The 23,587-nt window shown below is 37.5% G+C and overlaps 1 protein-coding gene across 1 annotated transcript in view; it reads right to left on the reverse strand.

The window, feature by feature from the left end:
• The window catches only part of LOC150087359 (uncharacterized), a 158,517-nt gene that overhangs the window by 80,727 nt on the left and 54,203 nt on the right, over positions 1-23,587 (reverse strand). The window contains exons 4-5 of the mRNA XM_090372455.1: positions 13,483-16,569; positions 9,216-9,305 (exon numbers count right to left, since the gene is read on the reverse strand). Of these exons, the coding sequence (XP_090228581.1) occupies positions 9,216-9,305; positions 13,483-16,569 (3,177 nt within the window). The remainder of the gene's footprint in view (positions 1-9,215; positions 9,306-13,482; positions 16,570-23,587) is intronic.

A 23,587-nucleotide genomic window follows, 5' to 3' on the forward strand; every position in this document is an offset into this window, starting at 1 on the left:
GGTATGGCATTAAGGGTAAGTTGCTACAATGGATAAAGGGATGGTTGAGTGGGAGATGACAGAGAGTGGTAATCAATGGACACTGCTCTTCGTGGACAAATGTTATTAGTGGATTTCCCCGGGTTCGGTACTGGGCCCATTATTATTTTGTGTAGTCATCGATGATATTTATGAAATACTGTTCAGGGAAGTGGAAGGTATATCAGGATTAATGTCCAAGTTTGCAGATTATACAAAGGTTGGCAGGGTTGTTAACGACAGTATGCTACTCAAACTGGATCTAGATAAGTTGGGCAAATGGGCTGAAAAGTGGCAACTGAAGTTTAACATTGACAAATGCAAAGTAGTGCATATGGGTAGCAATAATCCAAGAGAAATGTACCAACTATGTGGTACTACACTCAGGGAAGTGGAAAGTGAAAAAGACCTGGGGGTAATTGTGCAGTCAAATATGAAATTTGCTGAGCAGTGCATGGAGCCTTGTCAATGATATATATGAATTTTGCAATGAATTTTGGAGTAGCAGCAACTGAAGTTTAACATGGACAAATGCAAAGTACTGCATATATGGGTAGCAACAACCCAAGAGAAACATACCAACAGTGTGATACTACACTCAGGGAAGTGGAAAGTGAAAAAGACCTGGGGGGTAATTGTTCAGTCAAATATGAAGTTTGCTGAGCAGTGCAGATGGGCTGCCAGGGCAGGTCACGGAGTCTTGTCAATGATATATAGGAATTTTGCTAGCAGTGACAGGGAGGTGATTATCCCGTTATACAAGGCAATAGTGAGGCCACACCTAGAGTACTGTGTACAGGTCTGGAGGCCTCATTTTAGGAAGGATATAGTTGCTAGAACGAGTACAAAGAAGGGTCACAAGACTGGTTCTGCAATTTGCAGAACTTAAGTCTTTCTTACCAAGAAAGGCTTAAGTTCTGCAAATTGCAACACATGGAGAGTAGGCACTTGTGAGGTGATCTGATCGAGATGTATAAGGCTTTGAATAGGTTGAGCAAGCTGAATGCTGATGGAATTCTTCCTCTTGCTCAAATTAAGACCATGAGGGGGCATAGATTCAAATTGAGGAAAGACAGTTGTAGAATGGGTGTACAGAAGTCTGCCTTTAGCCAGCAGGTGGTTGATTGGTGGAACAGACTTCCACCTTTTGTTGTGGAAGTTGATAGCCTAAATAAATTTAAGGCTGACCTGGACAAGCATTTGGAATGAATGCAGGGGTGAAATGGGAGGGGCCTTTTTTTTTGGCTGATGCTGCATAAGCTTGCTTTCTTGCATCATATGCCTCTACTAATGCTAATAAAACAAGGAACTTCTTTGAACACATCTTTGAATACATATTGAAAACCAACACACTCTGAGCACTATCTGGAATGTAGTTCACACCACCCACAGTTTTAAAAAAAATCTGTCTTTCGAACACAAGTGCAATAAAATAAAATGCATAATGCAATAAAATACAGTTTCATCATATCTTGATTAGAGTATGAGTTGCAATACATTAAGTTCTCCATTTCAGGCCAGAGCTTATCCCCCCCCCCAACCCCAGTGAATGAGATTATAACACAGGCTAGGAATTCAGCAAATATATCTCATAGGAGGAATCCACTTCAGAACTACAGCACAATAGTATCTCTTCTACAGGGTGTCTCAAAAATATTGGTACAAACGTTTAGTGGAGGTAGGTAACATCCTCAGACTCTGAGGACGAGGGTTGCCGGTGCAGACGTGCCTTTCTGCCGCTCTTGGAACAGAGAAGTTTTTTCTGATTTATTTTCTGCTTTATTATTTTAAATTGACATATTAACTTATTTTCTAGAGTAGCTTTATATTCCTATTTATGGTACTTAAGTTTAAAGTAACTTAGATAGAGATTTTGTAGGTATTACTTAGTATCAGAAAGGGTTATTGTTATTTGGTTTTTAGGAGCATTAGCAACTAAGGCCATATTGCTCCGGGATATGCGGTGGTCATTCCTTGACCTTTCCGCATCCTCCGTATTTGGTGGTGACGGACTCGAACCCCGGTCTAATCAAGAAGCGTGTGCTACGCACTGCTGCTCCTTCCCACCTGGCTACGGAGGCGCCTATCGGAAAGGGTATCAAATCCACGTGTTTGTAAATAGCCGCCATTGTTACGGGAAAATTAATCAGTAAAATCTATTAATCTTGTCGAACTTCATTGGCAATTAAATTGTACTTTTAACTATACATATAACCACTTAGGTTACGTAACATAAATAATTAGTAAAAATAAATAATTAATACATAACTTGATACGGAAGTTATATAAAGGGATTTCGTAGATAACACTCGTTACTGAAACATAAATATTTCGTAGATAACACTCGTTACTGAAACATAAATATAGCGTTATAACTGTGTTGGGATACAAGTTTAGGATTTAATTTTGTACTGAAATTGAAATTTTATTGAAAGTAAATCGAAATCATGACTCAAACCAGAGCAGCAAAGCAAAAGGCTCAAGCTAATGGGAATGCTGTGGCTCAGGGAAGAACTGAGGGGGGGCAGTTTCCCTCTGAATCACAGCCTTTTAAGATGCACTATTTGCTTGATGTTTGCGGAGCAGTCAGGTATGGGACATGATACTGCCATGGGGGATGTCTTTGTATGTGCGCGATGCAAGGAGTGTAAGGAAATCAGGCGACAACTCAGCATTGTTATGGGCCTATATGAGAGCTTGAAGGACAGGGTGGATGCCCTCGAAGGATTACAAGTGAGGGGCCCATCAAGCTCTCAGCTGCCCACACCAATGCCAGAGCTTGCACTTGGTCATTGCGCAACACAGCGGCAACCCCCAAGGCAGAATGCGCTGGTCCCAAAGGAACTAGTAGTTGTTGGTGACTCTATTGTCAGGGAAACGGGAAACATGCTTTGTAAAAAGGATAGGTGGAACAGGACCAGGGTATGTCTGCCAGGGGCAAAGGTCGATGATGTTGTAGAGCAGATATCATCTTTTAAGGGCACAAAAGGTGATATAGTTGTACGCGTTGGCACTAATGATATTAAGAGTAGGAGACCGGCGGAATTACTTAACAAGTACAGATCACTGTTGAAAAAAAGCCGTGAATTAGGGTTGAATTTGAAAGTGTCTGCAATTCTGCCCAGGCACGATAGGAGGGAGTATATGATGAGAGCACTGTCGATCAATTCGGCCCTGGAAAGATTGTGCAGGGCTCAAGGGGTAGAATTTTTTTCAGCCTGGTCTGTACTTGTTAACAGGAGAGACTGCTTCTACAGGGATGGGATACACTTAAATAGAAAGGGTGCAAGAATGTTTGCTGATGCTATCGAGGCAGTGTTAGGTGGGTCGGAAAACTGCTAGATTGGGGGGGGGATACAAGGACTAATAGATTAACAGTAGCCACTGGCAGAGGAGAAAGTGATTCTTGCACTGCTTCTACTGGAATGAGCAGCAGCCTGGAAAATAAGATGCAGGATATTTCAGAGACTGCTGGGAATCATGGGGGTACAAGTAAACACATGGGTTGTGTTAGGGTGGCTAAGAGGAAGAGCAGGTGCATGTATACTTGCGTGTACACCAATGCTAGGAGTTTAGTAAATAAATTTGATGAATTTGAGGTATTGCTCAAAACATCAAAGGCAGACATTGTTGGGATTTCAGAGACGTGGTGTCACACAGATATAAGGAATGCAGAACTGGAATTTGTGGAGTACAATGTCTACAGAAAGGATAGACAGGATAGGAAGGGAGGAGGGGTTATGCTATTAGTTAAGAAACACATAAAATCCAAGGAAGTGAAGCCAGTCGACATCGCTGGAGAGTGCAGTGTCGAGTCAGTTTGGTGTGACATAAGCATTGGGAGATCAAAACTGAGAGTAGGAGTGTGCTATAGGCCTAATGACTCTGATGAGTATAATAAGAAACTGTACAGAGAAATAGAGTGGGCCAGTAAATCAGAGAGTCTTATAATGGGGGATTTTAATTTCCCAGATATTGACTGGAATTTGGGGGCTGGTCACTCACACTTTAGCAAGGCTTTTGTGGATTTATTGGATGATTGTTTTCTACATCAGCATGTTCGGGAGGCAACTAGAGGGAGTAATACTCTTGATTTGATTATCAGTAGTGATTCTTCATGCATTAAGAATCTGCAGATAAATGAACCACTAGGTGGCAGTGATCACAGTGTTCTGAAGTGGGAGTTACTCAAAGAGGTAACTACCATTAGGGGTAAAGGGAAGGGGTATTGCTTTCGTAAAGGCGACTACGACGGACTGAGACAGTATTTAAATTCTATACAGTGGGATCAACTGATGATGTTACCAACAGCAAATTCAAAATGGGAAGCATTCAAAGAACTTATCTTGGAAGCTACTAGGCTTTACATACCAACTAAGAAATATTGTCCAAGGTTTAGGCCTAAATGGATGTCAGATGAACTAAATGAGGCATAGGGCAGAGAAGAAAAATGCATGGGATACATACAAATTAACACGTGACACAGAAGCCAATGATAGACACAAGTTGATCTGTAACCAAGTTACAAAGGAGGTTAGGCAGGCGAAGGCAGATTACGAGAGATCCTTGGCAAGGGATGCAAAGAAAAACAGCAAAGAGTTCTTTGCTTATGTAAACTCTAGAAGGAAGGGGATGAATCAGATGGGTCCACTTGATATCGATGGGTTAACTGTTGATGACCCTGCTCTGGTAGCTAACAAACTAAATGAATATTTTGCATCGACATTCACACATGAGGAGTTATTCAGCGAGGGGAATGCCAGAGGTGTATTCAACTCTAGCAGTAAGCTAGAGAATCTTTTAATAACTGAGAGTAAAGTGGAGGAGAAATTGTTGAAGATAAACACAAGAAAGGCACCTGGGGTGGATGGGATCTATCCAGTTATATTAAAGGAGGCAGCAGAGGAAGTAAGCAAACCCTTAGCCATAATTATGAGAGCTTCCTTGGACTCAGGGGAGGTACCCATGGACTGGAGATGAGCAAATGTGACCCCAATTCACAAGGGAGGATCAAAGGCTGACACAAGTAAAGTAATTATAGACCTGTGAGTTTAACTTCTGTACCCGGAAAATTAATGGAGGCACTGGTTAAAGAAGCACTGCAGGATCATCTAGACAAGACTTCAGTTATAGCTCGGACACAGCATGGTTTTGTTAAGGGAAAGTCTTGCCTGACCAATTTGATTGGATACTATGATGCAGTCACAAAAGAACTGGATGCAGGGAATAACTTTGATATTATATACTTGGATCTTAGAAAGGCTTTTGATACTGTTGCACATGGAAGACTGCTGCACAAATTAGAGCAGTGTGGCATTGGAGGCAAATTACTGCTATGGATAAAGGGGTGGTTGAGGGGGAGAAGACAGAGAGTGGTAATCAATGGACACTGCTCATCATGGACTAATGTTATTAGTGGAGTCCCTCAGGGTTCAGTATTGGGTCCTTTATTGTTTTCTGTATTTATAAATGATACTGATGATGGTATATCAAGCTTAATGTCCAAGTTTGCAGACGATACAAAGGTAGGCAGGGTTGTCAAGGACACTACTGACACTATGCTGCTGCAACAGGATCTGGAAAGGTTGAGCAGATGGGCTGAGAGGTGGCAAATGAAGTTTAACATTGACAAATGTAAAGTACTACACATGGGAAACAGCAACCCCAGAGCAACGTATCAACTCTGTGGTACCACAGTGTAGTACCACAGAGCAACGTATCAACTCTGTGGTACTACACTGACAGTGGTAGAGAATGAAAGGGACCTGGGGGTGGTTGTGCAAGCAGATATGAAGTTCTCTGAGCAGTGCAGACGGGCTGCAAGAGTAGCTCATGGTGTATTGTCAATGATATATAGGAATTTTTCTAGCAGGGATAAGGAGGTGACTATTCCCTTGTATAAGGCAATGGTCAGGCCACACCTAGAGTACTGTATACAGGTCTGGAGGCCTCATTTCAAGAAGGATGTAGAGCTGCTGGAACGAGTACAGAGAAGGGCAACAAGATTAGTGAATGGAACAGAGGGGTGCTCTTACGAAGAAAGGCTTAAATTTTGCAAATTACAGTGTCTGGAGACTAGGCACCAGCGAGGTGATCTGATAGAGGTGTACAAAGCCTTGAATGGTTTGAGCATGCTCAATGCTGATGGGATTCTTCCTCTTGCTCAGAATAATCACCTGAGAGGGCATAAATTCAAATTGAGGAAAGACAGATGTAGGATAGATGTGTGGAAATTTGCCTTTAGCCAGCGGGTGGTTGGTAGGTGGAACAGACTTCCATCCCTTGTTGTGGAAGTTGATAGCCTAAATAAGTTTAAGGCTCAGCTGGACAGGTATTTCGAACGAACAGAGGGGTGAAGTGGAAGTGGTTATTTTTTATTTATTTATTTTACTTTATTTTTTTTTTTTTGGCTGATGCTGCATAAGCTTGCTTTCTTGCATCAAATGCCTCTACTAATGCTAATGCTAACATCTAAAGGAATGTGAATCGCATAGGAACCCATAACCGGAAACATCATGGGAAAGTAGTACCAGAGGCACAAGGAAGCAGAAATGACACAAGACAGTAATTAGTGGCAAACATTTATTTGACATAATATTAACAATGGAGTACGAGATGGATGCATTTCATGATGTTACAACAGATGCTCGAAGGTTCCACCATGAGACGCGATCGAACACACCTGGAGTTTCTTTGACAGCAGCAGCAGCGCAGATGAGTCTCGCCACGAGATCCATTTCCGTCTCCACAGGCGATTCATTCATGATAGATTTCAAGGCCCCCACAGAAAGAAATCAAGGCTCGATAAATCAGGTGAGCGTGGGGGCCTGGCAATGGTTCCACCACGCCAATCCATCGATGCCCAAAATGCCTGTTCAAATGGTCACGAACACACCTTCCATAATGGGCAGGCGCCCCATCATGTTGAAACCAAATATTGCGTCTCACATTTGCTGGAACATCGTCATGTAACCCTGGTAGAACTTGTTCAAGAAAGATCCGATATTTAGCGGAGTTCATGCGGGATGGTAACAGGCATGGGCCAACTAAGCAGTCAACTATACCTGCCTACATATTTATGGTGAAGCGATGTTGTGCCACATGGGATGCACATCGTGTGGGTTGTCGTGAGCCCACACATGAGCATTGTGCTGATTGAATAAGCCTTCCCGAGTGAAATAAGCCTCATCCGTGACCAAAACATAGGATGGAAAATTCAAGTCTTGAACACTTTCTTGTAGAAACCACTGCGCAAAAGCTACACTTGCAGGATGATCTTGGGGGAGCAGTAACTGAACCCTTTGGAAATGAAAGGGGTGTAAGGAATCGTCGTGCCAGACACTATACACTGAAACGAGACACTCGTGAGGCAACGGCACGTGTGCTGGTAGTAGGATTATTCTCGATGGCATTCTTCACACTTTCTTCCATGGCGGGAGTTCGCGTCGAACGTGGTCTACCCGCACTACTCCTGTTACCTCTAAATGACCCATAATCGCACAAATTTTGATGCACGCGCACAAAGAAATGGTGGTCCGGTACCTGTCTGTCTGGGAAGCGTTCTCCATAAATTCGTTGAGTGGCTCGTCCATTGCCCTCTGCTAATCCATACACTAGGTGCATGTCTGCCAGCTCACAGTTCGTATATCGATGCATGCTCTTCGTGTGCCGACTACTGCTTCAATGAGTAAACCAGAAATAAATTTTCCCTCTCGCGAACTGATGAACATCTCCGTGTACCGACTTACGGTGACGTTTCCGGTTATGGGTTCCTATGCGATTCACATTCCTTTAGATGTTACCTACCTCCCCTAAACATTTGTACCAATATTTTTGAAACACCCTGTATATTACAGTTCATTAAGAAAATAATATCAAGGATATATTTAAAAGTAATTATATAAATTGATCTTCTCTAGGGATGGCTCCTTTTTTCAGAAATACCAGTAAAATCACCTCCATGCAGAAATAAATTAAGACAAATTGGCAAATTGTTAACAGCTTATCAGGCTTACTTGATAAACCTGATAAATTGTTACCAACTGTTATCAATATGGCCTTCCTAATATTTTCAACACACATGCATATTATCATAATAACAGATTGGGAGGTCATACATAACCCACTGCAGAAGACAATTATAAGACCACATTTGAAATACTGTGTCCAAGTATGGAGACCACGCCTAAAAAGACAACAATCTTCTTTTTCTTGGCGATTCCCTTCTCTCTCTCTCTCTCTCGGTAATTCTAAAAAAAAATTTTTTTTTTTGGCTGGTGCAGCATTAGCCTCAGGCTTCCTTGCACCATATGGCTAATAATAATAATAAAGGGTCCAAATACAGTCAATCACTTTGCAAGATCTGCAAAGGGGATCTATAAGGTAAAAGACTCGAAGAAGGGACAGTAAAATGAATGAAGGCAAAATTTGTACTGTCATAAATGATTACAGAATTAGTGACCATAAATTCAAATTTTAGGAAAATAGATTTAAATTGGATTGTAGGAAGTTTTCTTTTAGCCAGTGCTAATTACCAAAATAAGTTATCTCCAAATAAGTTAATTACTAAAATAAAGGTCAGCTGAATAGTTACCTGCACAAGAAGGGAAACACATAGGTTGTTTATTTTTCTTTTAATTTTTTAATTATTATTTATTTGAGGCTTCCTTACACTACACTATATGGCTAATATCAATTAAAGCAGCCTTTCATCTTCTTAAAAACTGTTTGTTGCTATCAATATAGCTTATTAAAGAAAAGTATATCTCTGTAATTGTTCTCCTTTGGAGAACAATTTAACTCAGAACCCTCGTGTTTTTTTTTTTTTTTGTTTTTTTTTTATTTGGTTCACTCTGGCTTGAAGCAAGCCCACACAAGAAGCAAAGGCATTTGGTTTGCCTAAGAGAAGAGGTACTAGCAGTTCAATATCTAAAAAATGTGCAAAGGATACAAATAAGAAAAACATACAACAGGTTTTAATAAGTCCCACTTAATATGCATAAATTTCTTGAGTATCTTCTTATTAAATACTTCAGAGCCTCCTTAAACAACCATGTTTCTGTAGCATATTTACTTTGATCTATCCTTCTACATAGGTAATGAGATAACATTAAATCATGATGAATTTAAGTGATATAATCATATAAATTTTCAAAAAAGTCTCAATGCTAACTTAAAAACATACTGCAATTGCTTACCCCCTCAAGGTGATAGTAGTTTTTGTACATTCTGTCTTCTGACCTTTAAGCAGAGTTGCAAAATACTTACATCTAGATGCTAAAATACATCTATAAAAATGAAAGAAATTTAGTAAACAATACTTTTTTTAGAATAACATAACATTTCTTATCACTAATGCAATCCATAAAGAAGTTATCAACAATTCATGTGAAAATATACATAAAATGTTATTGCTGTTGTTATTTGATTTTTAGGAGCATTAGCAACTAAGACCATATTGCTCTGGGAATATGCGGTGGTCATTCCCTGACCTTTCTGCATCCTCCGTATTTGGTGGTGACAGGCTCGAACCCCCGGTCTAATCAAGAAGTGTGTGCTACGCACTGCTGCTCCTTCCCACCTGGCTACGGAGGCACCTAGATGTTATTGCAGAAATAAATGTAATGGCAAATAAAAGGTTAAGGAACCTTATACAGGAAGTCCTCGTGTTTCATCCCAGTTACATTCCTAGAACTGTGAATAATAGGAACAAAGGACAAATCAACCACTGCACGTACTCACTTGCATACAACATGCAAGATATGTTCAAAGGCAAAAAAAAAAAAAAAAATTAAAATTTATGTGTGTAAAAAGCATAGATGTTCTTTAAGATCACATTTATCACTTTCAGTAAAGTATAAAAATATTAGTAAACAGAAAAACTATCAGCAGTTCAATCCTCATTACTCTGTGTATAGCTGCACTCTTTTGCACAATTCATGTTCTCAAATCACAGCTTTTCTTCTTGGTGTGAGCTTCATTCAATGTAAGCTAGAAATAAATAAAAAAGTTACCAATTCAGATACTTCAGCCTCCTTTTTATTAAAGAAAAAGGAGGCTGAAAAAGTGCAAATGAAGCTTCTTTGTTTGCACTTTTCCCAAATCCTTGCTTTACACACATGTAAATCTCATTAGAAAATTTATATTAATTTCAATAATATATTATTAATATATTAATAATAAGTAAGAGATGTATTAAAAAAAATTTTTTTTGAGGGGCAGCTGAAAAATGCAGAACAATTCATGGGAGAAACCTTGTTTCCCCCCCCCAGATTTATTACAGCCATTTATATTATCTATTTACTACTTGTAGAAATTTACTTTATGTAGTGCAACCTCAGAATAATGCAGCCCATCACACTAGTGGTTCAAACATACCATAGTTTGTTTGACTCTCCTGTCCCAATAAAATCAGCAAATGCTGTTTTGTAACATAAGGTATGTGATGTTATAACTGAATTCAACTGTACTAGTCATTACCATTGTATTGGCCGATCGGGCTAGCCGGGTGGGTAAAGTGCCTGCCTGGCAACCCAAAGGTCGCGGGTTTGAATCCCGCCTCAGGCTTGGATCAGAGTAGAAAATGCAGAAACCTTGGGAGGTGCAATATGGCCACAGAAGCCGATGTGCCAACAACTAACAAAAAAACCGTTGTATTGTTCAGTACAGTAGTAATGAACCACAAAGTCCTCATTTTATGTAACAACTTGATGTTCTCAAAAAATGTTGCTTCTTAGGAACAGAATGACAAAGAATCAGCTGCATTTTAGCTCATGGCTGATAAAGAGAAAATGTGTTGTTTTTTTCTGATTATTTTTCTATGAATATGCATAAAGGATTTGTTTGTTTGTTTGTTTTGTTTTAGTTAGTTGTTGGCGCATCGGCTTCTGTGGCCATAATGCACCTCCCAAGGTTTTTGCAGTACTCTGATCCAAACCCAAGGCGAGATTCGAACCCGCAACCTTTGGGTTGCCAGGCAGGCACTTTACCCACCCGGCTAGCCCGGTCGGCAATGCATAAAGGGATGGTTGAGAGGAAGAATACAGAGAATGGTTATCAATTGCATATAATGTGAATGACATATAAATTGGAAGCTTACAACAGATGGCGGTACACATGTGCAAGCAAAGCCACTTGCATGGTAATGCCATTCACTTCCTGAGTAAGCCATGGGCATTAACCCTACAATAGATACTTTATCATGGAATCATATTTAAATCTCAATTCCTTTTCAGAAGTTAGAGAAGGATATATTTCAATATCTGAGTTCAAAGTAAGTCCACCATATGGGAGCTGATTAAAAATTTCATAAGGTTGCCTGTGTAACAGACAGTATAGCAGTAGGCCTAAAATGGGTATGCTTCACAGTTTCATAGAAAAACTATTGCCATATACAAGCATATTTAGCACAGAAGAGCACACACTTCCAACACCCCTCATAATGCATTGCAATCACATACAACAGGTTTATATGTCAACAAAATTATATGTTACTCACTCAAGTGTAACCAGAAGTGTATTCGATCGTATGGGTTTAGTGACTTTAAAAAAAAAAATGAAAAAACCCTGAATTATATCTGTACAAGTATGGATTAATGGGTCAATTTCTACAGCCACAGATAGGATTTGAACCAGACCATTCAAACACGAATCCTGTCTGAGGCTAAAGATATTCTTAAAGGCCTTTTCAGTTACACTCTAGTTAGCCAATCTCAGGCAGAGGGTGCAGGATTTCCCCTAGAAGTTATTTTTTTTAAATAATATTTTTTTTTTAAAAAGCACAATGAAAGAATGTTCATTGTGTTTTTTTATTTCTCTAATAGCAAGCTTCATGGAAATAAAAAGCAAAATGAAAGCATTTTTAAGTTTTTGTGTTGAGATAACATATCCTTGAAACCCAGATTCTTATAGCCACAATTGGTAAACAAGGAGTATAGTATTCTGCTATGGGCAGAATACTGTACTCTGCCAGAATCAGGGCACTTTGTAATAGTTACAAGAATATAGGATCCCAAACTGCTATTAGAGTTTGGCTTTCTTTATTGATGTTTCTGTTGGTGATATTTTTGTCTGAAATTGTGATCTGAGAAAATCTGATTGATGGAAAAAGGCATTCAGTTAGCACACTATTTGTTTAACCACAAATAGAGGTACTTGTGAGTTAAAAATATGGGTTTTAGTATTCTTCCAGTATTCATTTTTATCTTATATCTAAAAAAAATGTGCAACAATGTTGTATTTTTCAGCATATGGTTACTGTAACTGAAGTTTTTTATCCCCCCCCTTGTACTAGGATATACAATGTATGTCTTTGCTGTCCTGACAATCATTGTGCATTATATACACAATGATACCTTGCCCAGTTCCCAAAGCAGCATGTTTCCCAATGTCAAATCAAACTCACTCTATGATATGGCTGGGTGATCTACAGACAACCACATAAATCCACAATATACAACCACATAAATCCGCGATATTTCTTTAGGTGCAGTAAATTCCAATTTTGTTTCTACATGTTACATCAGCAACTCTGTTGCACATGTATGCGTTTCTCAACTGCAGCAGAATAATAAGCTTACAATACAAAAGTACAAGCAAAAGAAGACAAATTTTTACCAACAGCCCAAGGAAATATGTGCTTAGTGCATTATAGTCTTAATACTGCTGCACCAGTAAAATCTAAACAAGCCAAGCCAAATCAAGTGGATATGTCATTTAGGAACAAAAATTAAAGGCTTTCAAAATTTTTTTTTTTAAAGGATTAACTTTATTCCTTTAAGTATGAGTATCCTTTGGGCCATTATTCAAATAATAATTCAAATAGTAATTTGAATCTCTCTTTTGGCCACTGGTCAATATTTAGAAAAAGAAGCTGCAAACAAAGAACAGATGCACAATGAAGGCACCAAAGAGATTAACAGCAAAACTTCATATGGTGTGCAGTTTGAATAAGGGTAGCTACCAGTCGTGGAAGCTACTCTTATTCAAAGTGAAAAGAGTTTGGTCGCCAACAACAGGCCATCTAGTGGTATCACATCATGAGTCTGTTTGATATTGGGAAATGCACTGCTTTGGAAAGTACAGCAAAGTTTCTTGTAGGTGCATACAACAGACAATTATTTTGAAACTTTATAAAAGTGCCATAACAGTTACAAATAATGGATTTGACAAGAATTTTATCAGTCACCTGAATCTTATTATAACTAAGTTTGACTGTAGTTAATCATTTATATTTCACTTTCATGCTACTACTTCATTCCTTAGGTGCTTCATGCATATTACTTATATTACCATCAAAATCTCTTTAATGTAACAAAAAAGTAACCACAGAATGGTTATTAATATCCATGTGTTTCAGTGTCAGCAGGTCTTGTTTAATTGACATTTGGTTCAAGTCTTTCAAATTTAACATATAGTCCTTAGACAACATTCAAATATTTTATTTCTTAAGTTTAAACAACTTACCTATGGGCTTTCATTTCTTTTTCTTCCACTTCAATAATAACATCACTGTCAATCTCCTCTAAAAACATTTTTAGCAAATCTTCTCCTAACTTAGAGCATGATGCCAAAGTTCGAGAAAGTGAGCTTGAACCATGACTACTTTCTCCATCTGGACTTTGGCTCTCTCTCCACTTCTTTTCTAAATTGGTAATACTATTCAAGCCACCTAGAGATGAACTAACATCAGAAACTTCTGAATATATAGTTTCTGAATCATCTTCAAAATCATATGATAAGGACCATGAAGGCGGTGAGTGCAACCTATCTTTTGATGTTGCCTGTGAGAGCTGCTTTTCAGATGATGTGGTTTCGCAACTTGTTGTCATGACTGCTGATTCAGATGGACTCGTATACTCTAGAGACTTTTCTTTAGGTGCAGTAAATTCTGATTTTGTTTCTACTATAATCAATGAGGAAGTCTTTGGAGTTTCAGTTTTTTGTTCTTCAGTCTGACTCCCTTTTTTCTTTGCTGGTGATCCATATCTACTTCCACTTAAATCATGAATTCCATCTTCATGCGAAAGCTTCCTGACAAATTTTGGACTATCCTCAATATCAGGCCTTCGAAATGTCATTGCATCTATATCTTGAGGGTTGGTAGATGCTTTCATTATCACAGGCTGTGGAATTGATTTTACTGGTTCTTTATTCGGTGTTTTTCTCCGTAAAATGGGACTCATTGGTAAAAGACCTGTCTCTTCTTCAATCATTTGAGAGTCTCTTTTGTTTGGAATTTGTGTATCCCCTTCAAGGCTAGGTTCCTTGCCTTTACCCTTATCTAACTGCTGATCATTTTCTATAGAGGCAGCCCTAGATGGCTTTGGATGAATGAATGTTTGATATTTCAACTTCTCAGTTGTTAAAGGAAGATTACCATCAAATTTGACATTAGGAATCTGCCTGCTATCTGTATGCAGCTGAGAAGAAACAACACTGTCATTTTTTGTTAAATCTGGCATTGTCAATGGATGCCTATGTTCAAAAAGGAATGGATCTAATGTTTTACCAGAAAAAGATTCATTATGATAAGCATCTTTTTGTACATGTGACTGAGAAGAAATGACTGGAGGAAAAGATACATCCCTGTCACTTAGATTGCCCTTCAGTGAATTTATATACAGATTTGACATTTCATCTGAAGAAATTAGCTGTTTGGGGAATGCAGGTATGCCTGGCTGAAGCTGAACAGAATCATCTTTCCTAATAATAGGATCAATCTGTGAAGTTTCAATAATTCCCCTTTGAGGAAGGAACTTAACAGACTCCATAGCTGGAAATCCATTAGCAGGAATATCCGGTGGAATATTACTATATGGCACTTGTATAGTTTTTGGAACAACTGAACCGAGAGAACTTTTTTGCCGAGTGTACTGGCTATATGTTTCTTGAGCTGATAATACACTATCATCCAAATCCTTATTGAAATCAATATACATTGAAAGAGCTGGAGGTGCATCTTTCTTTCTGTTCTGTTTTGCCATCTCTTGATTTTGCTCTTCCCCTTTTAGGGAATCAAAATCAATAAACATATAGCAAGACTGAGGTCTCTTCTTGACTCTTTCATGAGAAGTAGGTTGACTATTAGAGGTTTCATCTGTACAGTAGCTGCTTAAATGAGGCAGTGAATAAACTTTGGTTAACTGTTCAGAAGAAGAAGACTTATGCAACCTAAAGCCATCACTAGCTGTAGAAGTAAATACTTTATACCCCTCCATATTCTTAAGTCTTTGGGTATCACTAACATCAATGTACATATATACCGAAGAAGGACTATTCTTAGTACTCTTTTGTTCTGTTCTTGGTACTTCTTCTGGATTCAACTTATTGATATCAATATAAAATGGAAACATGGATCCTGAATATCGTTTTCCTTGTGCTATTTCTTTTTCATTATGATCACCTGTACTCCTTATTTCTTCTTTTATCGTTGACGACGGAGATGGGCTAAGCTCACCTTCACAAGACATTACCAGTGAAGAAGAAATAGAACATGGAAGTCCAGCATCAGAAATTAAACTTACTGTGCTTTGAGACATTATTCCTGAATCACTCATACTGCCTTCTAACCGACGAATATATGAACTACTGTTACCAATATTCTCTGTGTAAACTTGATTGGCATCAGTTTGTTCTTTTGAAATTATTCCCTTAACTTTTGTCTGTGGTGATAATGTATTATCATGAAGAAAAAATGATTTAGTTAAATCTTGAGTAAGTTGTTTTCTGTCCATTTTCTGTTCATTACTTAAATCTATACCTAATGATGACTGTTCAGCAACTACTTGCTTATCTACTGAAGAAATTGACCGTACCATTTGTTTCCACAGTTTTTCTTTCACATCTAAAACATCTTCTAATGGCTTCTGCCTTTGCAGATCAAAAGTACCACTTCTAACGAGTCCATTGGAAAAATTCAGAAGATCAGTTTCAAGTGACGTATGATACCGATGTGGCCCCTCTGACACATTTCTTAATTCTTCTTGTAAACCTGATGCCAAAAGTGACTCTTTAACATCTGCAAAAAATTTCTGCTGAGAAGTGGAAAGATTTTCGTTACAAGTAGTTGGCTGTTTTAAATTTTTGGATATATTTAAAACATGGTTAGAAATCATATCTTCAGATTTAATTTCATCCTCACAGGTATTTGCTTCTAGTTCATTATAGTATCCTGCTGACACATCAATATTAGTACATATTTCTTCAAATTCTGTATTATTCTCCTTAGGCTGAATATTATCGTTATCAGATGATTTATCACTTTCAAATATATTTTGACATCCTGATAAAGAAGGAGAAGGATGAAACATATCCTGGACATCAATTCTCTTGTCTGGAGTCTGTGGACTAGACTTTGGCGTAACAAATGTATCTGCACAAGTTGAACTCACTGTCTCTTTCTCAAATTCATCAACTTCTCTCAGCTTATTCACAAGGTGATTTTCATATTTTAATTCTTTCTGATATTTACTCTGGGCCTCTGCATGCATCTTACTGAAGCGAAGAACATCATACTCATGTTTTCTAATATCATCATCAGTATACACTTTCCTGAAAGTAGTAAATAATAATTAAATTTATTACAATGCAATTTAATATATTTGCTCAATGAATATAATGTATACATGGTTCAAAAGAAACACAAAACTTGAAAGAATATCTTATTTAAATTTCACACATTAAACAATTGTATATAAACTTTTGATAGTTGTATTTCGTTGTACACTAGTGTACATTTGCCGTCAACAGTCAACATTACAAACCTTACGTAATTTCTTAACAGACGACAAAACCTTATCCAATCGCACTTCTCTCTCAATTAATAGTATACTAGAGCTCACAACTTTTCTATTAGATGCCAGATACTTCCGATTTCTTAATCATATTTACCAGCAAACCTATGGCCTACCTATGGGATTAGGGATCTCAGGCCCCCTATCTGAAATTTATCTAGCCACCGTAGAAAATCATATATTACAACCATACCCTCCAGATATTAAATTATTTATACGATACGCTGATGATATCCTCTTAATAGGGCACAAATCCACAATAAATGATCTTTTCATTAAATTTAATTCCATGCATAATAGATTAAAATATACCCTGGAATTAGAAGAAAATGGACAAATTAATTTTCTAAACCTCACTATATACAGAAGGGATACAAAACTAGGAAAAAGAATTTTCAGAAAAAATACTCACACAGGCAAATACTTACACTTTGAAACACATCATCCCCTTAACACAAAAAAAAGCAGTCCTTTATAACCGAATTTACAATGCTATAAAATACAGTTCCACATCACGACCTTAATAATGAACTTCAATATCTTACAAGTAAATTCATATCTAGGAAATATCCTATTCAATTAATCAAACAACCTATTATCACAGTCCAAAATAATATTAACAACCCACCCAAACACATTTCCAATAATAATTCACGTATTATCCTCCCTTACCATAGTAATTTTTCCAATCAATTCCGCCGTTTATTTAAAGGTACCGATATCACCCTTACATTCTCATCTTATAATAAACTAGGTTCATTATTCAACTCATATAAAGACACACAAAAAAAAATACCACATTAGTGATATGAATAATATTGTCTACTTAATAAAATGTCAACATAACTGTAATGCTTGCTACATTGATAGCACCACCACAAAATACGGTTCTATCAAAACATCAAACACATGTGCATACTACACTACAATAGCTTCAGGACAGGACAGTCCAATACCGAATTAGCAACACATGTTCAATCCCGCAACCACATCCCCTTAGTAGATTCAGCCATTCCTATTATCAAATTAAAATCCAGTTTTAAAACAATTGTATATACTAACTACTAGAATTCATGAAACTATATGTTTGTGATATATAATTTCATGAATATGGTGATATATAGTTAAGTGTCCTAGAGAGGTTTTAACTATTTCAGGCAGAACAAAATGCCAATGCAATGATCTAGTGGCTTTACACAGTTTATTTGATATTACTCATATTATTTATCAAGTTTTCCTTTATCTGTTGGGGTAAAAAACACTCCTAGTGTCTTTTATGTTGTTTTTGGATGAATCATGTTTTCCAAGTTTGTCTTTTCAGTCATATGCCAGTAATCATGTGGCTTTCTTCCCGTGAGCATAAATTTGCTGTTATCAACAACAAACTCAAGAATGAACTAATGAACCTTTCTTTACTGTCCACTAAAAGTTCAAAATGAAATGTGGTGTGATCAAATAATGATTTATGAAATTAAAACACTATTATACCACCTCGAAAAGATAGTTACAAACTACAGCCAGTAATGCTGAAGTGGTGGTTCCAACTGCCACCTACATACAGACGAAAATTAAAAATAAAAATTAGAAATTTTCAGAAGTAAATAAATAAATAAGCAGAAGCGTACACTCACCCAGGGAAGCATAGCAGTACAGTCTCCTGCTAAAGTATGGCACAACTGCTGCTGGAAACAAGCTAAGAAACCCCCACTGCACATAACACAATAGGTGAATGCAGACAGTCACTAAAGAAAAAAAAAACTAAAACAGAAAGTTTGGGGGAAAGAGTGACCACTTCTTCAAGACATGTCACTCCCACAGAAATTTCTTTTATTATTGAACATGGTATAACAGTGTTTTAATTTTGCAAATTATTATTTTCTTACTGTTACAAAAAATGTAAACACACTCACTCTACAATAATAAAAGAAACACATTTTATTGCCATGGTTATTTAATTAGTGCAAAAACAGAAGAGGTTATGAGGCAGTAATGTATTATTATCCACAAAGCTAATTTTTTTGAGTTTGAGGAAATTGCCGGAAAATCAATTACTCAAGGGGTTACCAATTAGTTTTCTTCATAACCTGTATTATAAAAAAAAAATGTAATTCACTGCATTCTAGATCCCTTTAAATAAAATTAATAAAACTTCAAATAAATATTATGATAACATATTTTTATTCTTTTTCTTTTACAGATTACATTACATTATTAGACTGTGAAGAAAAGTGCATTCAATATAATGCATAATTATTATTATTTTTTTAAATTTAACATGTCAAATTTTACAAAAGGGATTTTACAAAAATGCAAAACTAAAATAATTATTTTATGTACAAATTACTGATTTTGGCTCAGATTACTCACAGTTTATGAAAAATCGTTGTTTGTCTGGATGCAGACCATGGTCCGCTAATTAGCAACCCCTTCACTACTCCATCTGAGGCTGGTTAACAGCTCTGCCTATAAAGATCTCAGCAAATTCCTCTTGCTAATGAGAATTAACCCAGGAAAGTGATATGTCTACTAAAGTATGCTTGATGGTAAGTGAAACAATAAAGGAAAGAAATGAATTCTTTAATATTTAAAATTAAATAAAACTGTTGACATGGGAAATAGAAACAAGTTAGTTAATGTACATAGTGTGTTACATTTCAGGTGCGTTTGATTTTTTTTCTTAAATTTAATTAATTAATTTTTTTTTTTCATTTTTTGTGATTAACAGAAAATGAAATGTAAATATAGTTATCGCCTTAAATAATTACCAAGGTTATAACTTTATACAACATTTAATAAAATTCTACAGGTTTACATTCTCTAACCTCAGTCATTTAGTTTAATTACAATTGTATAAAACTTATTACCCTCCTCCCATATTACTTTTTTTGTCTCTTTTCTCTCTGTATATATGTATCTCTTCACATGGTGACATCATGTTCACGAATCTTGCATAACAATACACACAAAAATCTATGAATTTTTTTCCCCCCCATGCAAATTGTATAGAAAAAATAAATAAATAAAAATAATTGCCAAATTTCTATTTGTCTGATTTTAATGAAATTTATTTGTCTCATATTTTTAACAAGCATAAATACAAAATTTCATGAAAATCTGTCCACTGGTAGCCCCTCTATTACGTACAAATGAACGAATGGACAGACATTGTGAAGACAACAGGTGCTTAGCATATTGTCTACTCACGACTTATTTTAATTGTTGGGATATCAGAGACATGGTGCCACACAGACATAAGGAATGCAGAATTGGAATTTGAGGAGTACAATGTGTACAGAAAGGATACACAGAATAGAAAAGGAGGGTCATGCTATTAGTTAAGAAACACAACTTCTAAGGAAGTGTATCCAGTTGACATGGTAGACTGTGCAGTGTTGAGTCAGTTTGGTGTGACATAAGCACTGGGAAAACAAAGTTGAGAGTAGGAGTATGTTATAGGCCTAATGGCTCTGATGAGTATAACAAACAGCTGTACAGAGAAATACAGTGGGCCATTAAATCAGATTGTCTTATAATGGGGGGATTATAACTTCTCAGATATAGACTGGAACTTATGGATTGGTCACTCACACACTAGCAAGACTTTTGTGGATTTATTGGATGATTGTTTTCTACAGCAGCATGTTCGACAGGAAACCAGAGGGAGTAATACTCTTGATTCGATTATCAGTACTAATTATTCATGCATTAAGGAATCTGCAGATAAAGGAACCATTAGTTGGCAGTGACCACAGTGTGCTGAAGTGGGATTTACTCAAAGAGGTAACTACTACCATCAGGGGTAAAGGGAAGGGTTTTTGCTTTTGTAAAGGTGATTACAGTGGTCTCAGACAGTTTTTAAAACACCATCATCAGCTGGTGTCACCAACAGCAAATTCTAAATGTGAAGCATTCAAGGAATTAATCTTGGAATCTACCATGCTTTTCATACCAACTAAGAAATACTGTTCAAAGTTTAGGCCTAAATAGATGTCATATGAACTAATGAGACTCGTGGCAGAGAAGAAAAATGCAAGGGACACATACAAATTATCTGGAGACACATATGACTATGATAGACATAAGCTAATCTGTAATCAAGTGACAAAGGAGGTTAGACAAGCAAAGAAAGATTACAAGAAATCTTTGGCACAGGATGCAAAGGAAAACAGTAAAGATTTCTTTACTTATATACTATAAGGAAGAGCCACCTTCGTAGCCAGGTGGGAAGGAGCAGCAGTGCGTAGCACACGCTTCTCGATTAGACCGGGGTTCGAGCTCGTCACCACCAAATACGGAAAGGTCAGAGAATGACCACCGCATATCCCGGAGTTGCTAATGCTCCTAAAAAAAAAAACTAGAAGGAAGGGAATCAGATTGGTCCACTTGATATCAATAGTTTGATTGTTGATAATTCTGCTCAGATAGCTGACAAAAAATGAGTATTTTGCATCTACATTCACACATGAGGAGTTATTCAGAGAGGGGAATGCCAGAAGTTTATCAAACTCTGGCAGGGAGCTAAATGATTTTGTAATAACTGAGAGCAAAGTAAAGGAGAAATTGTTGAAGTTAAATATAAGGAAGGCACCCAGGGTGGATGGGATCTATCAAGTTATATTAAGGGAGGCAGCAAAGGAAGTAAGCAGGCCCTTAGTCATGATTATGAGGGCATCCTTGGAATCAGGGGAGGTACCCACAGACTGGAGATGTGCATATGTTTCCCCAATTCACAAAGGGGAATCAAAAGGTGACATGAGTAATTACAGATGTATTAGTTTAAATTTCTGTTGCATGGAAAATAATGGGGCCACTGGTTAAAGAAGTATTGCAGGATCATCTAGACAAAACTGCAATTATAGTTCAGACAGCACGGATTTGTTAAGGGGAGTCTTGTCTAACCAATCTGATTGGATACTACGATATGGTGACAAAGGAACTGAATGCAAAAAATAATTGATATCATATACTTGGATTTTAGGAAAGCTTTTGATACAGTTCCACATGGAAGGCTACTGAACAATTTGGAGCAGAATGGCATTAAGGGATGGTTGAGTGGGAGAAGACAGAGTGGCAATCAATGGACACTGCTCTTTGTGGACTATTGTTATTAGTGGAGTCCCCCAGGGGTCTGTGTTGGGCCCATTGTCATTTTCTGTATTTATCAATGATATTGATGAAGGTATATCAGGCTTAATGTCCAAGTTTGCTGAAGATATGAAGGTTGGTAGGGTTGTTAATGACAGTAAGGACGGTATGCTACTGCAACAAGATCTAGAAAAGTTGAGCAGATGGGCTGAGAGGAGAGGTGGTAACTGAGGTTTAACGTTGACAAATGCAAAGTACTGTATATGGGTAGCAGTAACCCCAGAGTAACATATCAACTGTGCAGTACTACACTCAGAGTAGTGGAGAGTGATAAAGACCTGGGGATAATTGTGCAGTCAGATATGAAGTTTTCTGAGCAGTGCAGACAGTGCTTGTCGATGTATATAGGAATTTTACTAGCAGGGATAAGGAGGTGATTATCTCCTTGTATAAGGCAACCTGTACTGCATACAGGTTGGGGAGCTTCATTTTAGGAAAGATATTGAGCTTCTAGAACGAGTACAGAGAAGGGCAATGAGATTAGTAAGTGGAACAAAGGGTTGGTGTTATGAAGATAGGCTTAACTTCTGAAAATTGCAGTGTCTGGAGTCTAGGCATCAGCAATGTGATCTGTTTGGGGTGTATAAGGTCTTGAATGGCTTGAGCAAGCTCAATGCTGATGGGATCCTTCCTCTTGCTCAGATTCTGCACTTGAGGGGGCATAAATTTAAATTGAGGAAAGACGGTTGTAGAATAGATGAGCAGAAATTTGCCTTTAGCCAGCGGGTGGTTGATTGCTGGAGCAAACTTCCATCTGTCGTAAAAGTTGACAGCTTAAATAAATTCAAAGCTGAACTAGACCAACTGCTTTTGGAGTGGATGAACTGGAAGATGGGTTTTTTTTTTTTTTTGTTTTGCTGATGCTAAATAAGCTTGCTTTCATTCATCAATCATATGCCTCTACTAATGCTAATGCTAAAAGATGCAGAAAAAGAGGTACACTGACCTTTGGCCATAATTATCTAGAAAAGTTGAGCAGATGGGCTGAGAGGAGAGGTGGCTACTGAAGTTTAACATTTACAAATGCAAAGTACTGTATATGGGTAGCAGGAACCCCAGAGTAACATACCAACTGTGCGGTACTACACTCAGAGTAGTGGAGAATGAAAGGGAAGTATCGTGCCAAAGAATTGGAAATGTGCAAATGTCTCTCCTGTTCACAAAGAATGTTTAAAGGGAAAAGCAAGAAATTACAGACCTCTAAGCTTGACTTCTTTACAAGGGTAAATAATGGAGTCAGTGGTTAAGGAAGTATTGCAGAAGCATCTTGGGAGGAATGGTGCTATAGGAAAACCAGAGCAGGGATATGTTAAGGGGATAATCTTGTTTGACCAATCTGATTAGATACCACAATGCAGCAACCAAAGATCTGGATGCAAAGAATAATTTTGACATTGTATCCTTAGATTTCAGCAGAGCTTTTGATACTATTCTACATGAAAGATTGCTGTAACAAATTGGAGCAGTGTGGCATTAGAGGTATGTTACTGCTATGGTAAAGGGATGGTAGAGTGGCAGAAGACAGAAGGTGGTTAGTAATGGGTACTGCTCTTCATTTGATAAAGAAACTTGAGGTTACCAGCTGCATGGGCAACAGACCATGTAAAGAACAATTTTGTTTCAATACAGAA

This window comes from Mastigoproctus giganteus, chromosome 4 (genome assembly GCF_048544385.1).
Source record: "Mastigoproctus giganteus isolate SK-2022 chromosome 4, ASM4854438v1, whole genome shotgun sequence".
NCBI classification, from domain to species: Eukaryota; Metazoa; Arthropoda; class Arachnida; order Uropygi; family Thelyphonidae; genus Mastigoproctus; species Mastigoproctus giganteus.